Raw genomic sequence first — 3,073 nt, 5'->3', positions numbered from 1 at the left:
TGACTATCCAGCTCTGGATAAACAGGGTCAAACAAAGCCAGAAATGGCAGGCCTGGAAGACCTCTTAAGGTTGTCATAACGGTTACATAGAGAGAAATTCCTAATCTTCCTCGTGAAGCAGAATCAAGCAACGAAGGAACTAAAACACGGATTATACAATACCCAACTCCTTGCAGAAAATTATTAAAGTTTGTAGACGACAATTATGTGAATATTTAAAATATCGCCGTTGTTAGAGATGATTAAATCATCAAAATTAAAAGGATAAAAACACATTAAATGTATAAACCTAACTGTGAAGATCCATTTATTCGTCACCTTCTCTATTGTCTATCGTTATTATTTCGTTTTCTAAATAAATATTATTTTGAATACACATGTTGTGTAGAGCACAACATATATTAATCATCCTTCCACATTTTTCTGGTGCATAATTTAGCTGTCCGTTGTCTCCGAGAAGGCAACTAAATTTCTTTTTTAATAATCCAATTGTGCGTTCTACTATGCTTCGAGCTCTTGCATGTCGAGTATTAAAGACGAATTCAGCCGAACCATCCTCTGGCGCTCGATACGGACGAATTAACCATGGCTCTGCAGGATAGCCAGCATCTCCTAAACAAAAGAATAATAATAAAACATCAATTAATAATGCATTAAGCAAGCTAGAACAGAAGAAGTATCACTTTTTACATGCACATACCCAGTATTTTAACCGCATCACCAATATTATGCCATTCTTCAAATTTATTCTTCACTGAGCTCATTCGCCAGACATGTGCATCATGGTTTGCCCCAGGGTATCGTGCATCCACTGCTCGAATGCGGTAATTATGGTCACATACCTGGAAAGGAAGTTAAAGAATTGATATATTGTAATATGGTAAATAATACGTCTAATTCAAATTACTTACTATCATCACATTTAGGCTATAGTATTTTTTTCGGTTTAAGAACCGCATTGGTCGATGTGTTGGTTTTTTTATTTTTACGTGTGTACCATCCACACACATTAAGATGTCTTCTATTCCACATTTTTCACGGAAAAATCTTTTGGCGTCGCGTTTTTCGTCTTCTGTCATTTGAATCGAAATCCACTCCCCACAAATAGCTTTCTCCAAAGGTGGGATCAGTTGATCCAACACTTTGGAGAAGGTTGATCTAGCAATGGCTATATTATAGTCCTTTCCGATGCCTAACTGGTACTTTCCTTCAGCGAAAAATCTTAGACAAGCAGCAAGCTTGTCTTCCAAACTTATTCCTTGCATTGTCTCTGCTATTATGTGGGGTGTAATGGCATCCACAAGATACAAAAAAATCTCTTTTGTGACACGGAAGTTTTGAAGGAATCTGAAATTTATTAAACAGTACAAGCATTAGTAAAACTTAAAATGTTGATAGCATAGTATTTATATACTTACAGCTGGTCAGGTACGGAAAGCACTGACGTTTTGTTCCTAATTTGATTTCGAACAATTTGTTCGTTTCTTGTTTCCTCATCATCCACAACACTTTGATAAAACAGCCCGAACATTTCAAAGCATTAACCACCAAACGGACTCTGATGGTCTGGTAGAGTTTGTTTGGTTTCACAGAATTTGTAGTGTGGCACGCGACGTTTTCTTTGTGGAATTTCGGTTTACACTGTTGTCAATCATGCGACCGTGAAATTAACCATACAAATGGACTAAGAAGAAAACGCGAAAGTGTTGCCAGAGCGTGATCCGTTTTAACCACGGGAAAATCCAATTTTTCAGAATAAAAGGACGACATTTTTTCACCGGATGATCAGTAAGCAACTTCAGTTCATCAAGTGCACATCAGCGATCCATTCGAGTTACCATTCAGGCCAGTCTTCTAGAGCCAACGCCTACAGCCCAATTCATTGCTTCAACAGACAAGACCAGCCCTTTTCAAGGCTACACCTTCGTTCTCATTCTGTTTGCTGGTTTGAATCGGTGCCCACGGGTAGAACTACCGCAGTACAGCATCCGCCGGATAACCAGACCAGCTGGGTACAACTCTACCTGTGGCCAAGAACAGTGCGACGCATGCGGGTAGTGATAGACCATCCGGAACCAGCTGTAACATTTAGTTAGAGTATTTGTTTGTATGTATGTATTTGTTTAGTACAATTCATGAAAAAAAAAGATTTTTTACAAAAAGCAATGTTTTCTTTTTTTTAACGAACATTAATCAATTTTAATTTTTAATTATTATTGATAATAAAACAACACTGGTTGCCGACTTCTATGTAAGAAAACAATTTTTGCACATCGTATAACACATTAAATGAGTTGCAACCGTCGTATTGACGTTCGTTTAAAATTCTGGAATACAAAAATTAGGGTATGCTATATAGCATGCAAACTGGGATGTGAGTTCATCACGAACGATCGCTCGTGAGCAATCGTTCGCCGTAAACCATGCCATTGACGCACTAACCGATCAAATGCTAAGAAATGATCCTGCAGGCTTCCCGCTTCATGACGAAATGTCATCAAGCATCTTTTAAGATGAAGCCGACTTGCGATGCTGTGTCTCTCAAACACTTTCTTCAAAGCAAGCCAAATCGCTCTCGGCGTCTTTTTGTCCTGAACGTATTCCAACATACTATCATGGATCCGCGAAACCAGCACTGATTTACATCGTCGATCTTTCTTCCGACGTTTTTCTATCAGCTTCTCTTTCGCCTGGCGAACAGTGTCAGTGTCTTCCGTTTTTATTTGCAGATATTGGCATGGTTTACGGCGAACGATTGCTCACAAGCGATCGTTCGTGATGAACTCACATCCCAGTTTGCATGCTATATAGCATACCCTAATGTTTGTATTCCACAATTTTAAACGAACGTCAATACGACGGTTGCAAATCGTTTAATGTGTTATATGATGTGCAAAAATTGTTTTCTTACATAGAAGTCGGTAGTGTTTTATAATGAATCAAATTGTTTAGGTATTTAATGTTTTTCTAAGTTTTAATTATATTAAATCTCCTCAGCTGTCAACGCATATCATCCCTAACTTGGAACAATGACAAAACAAACCAATCGATCGATCGATCGGTACTCTCCAGT

At 38.2% G+C, this 3,073-nt stretch overlaps 1 protein-coding gene across 1 annotated transcript; it reads right to left on the bottom strand.

The window, feature by feature from the left end:
* Window positions 1-307: 307 nt before the first annotated feature.
* Window positions 308-1,265, bottom strand: LOC128718200 (putative nuclease HARBI1). Its single transcript, XM_053811869.1, has 3 exons — window positions 912-1,265; window positions 701-842; window positions 308-612 (listed from the first exon to the last, which is right to left on the bottom strand). Exons 1-3 carry the CDS (start codon window positions 1,263-1,265, stop codon window positions 308-310), a joined length of 801 nt encoding a protein of 266 aa, XP_053667844.1.
* Between the last annotated feature and the right edge of the window lie 1,808 nt (window positions 1,266-3,073).

Source organism: Anopheles marshallii, chromosome 2 (genome assembly GCF_943734725.1).
Source record: "Anopheles marshallii chromosome 2, idAnoMarsDA_429_01, whole genome shotgun sequence".
NCBI classification, from domain to species: Eukaryota; Metazoa; Arthropoda; class Insecta; order Diptera; family Culicidae; genus Anopheles; species Anopheles marshallii.
Note: the sequence above shows the minus strand (reverse complement) of the source record. Positions and strands in the feature narration are given on the sequence as shown.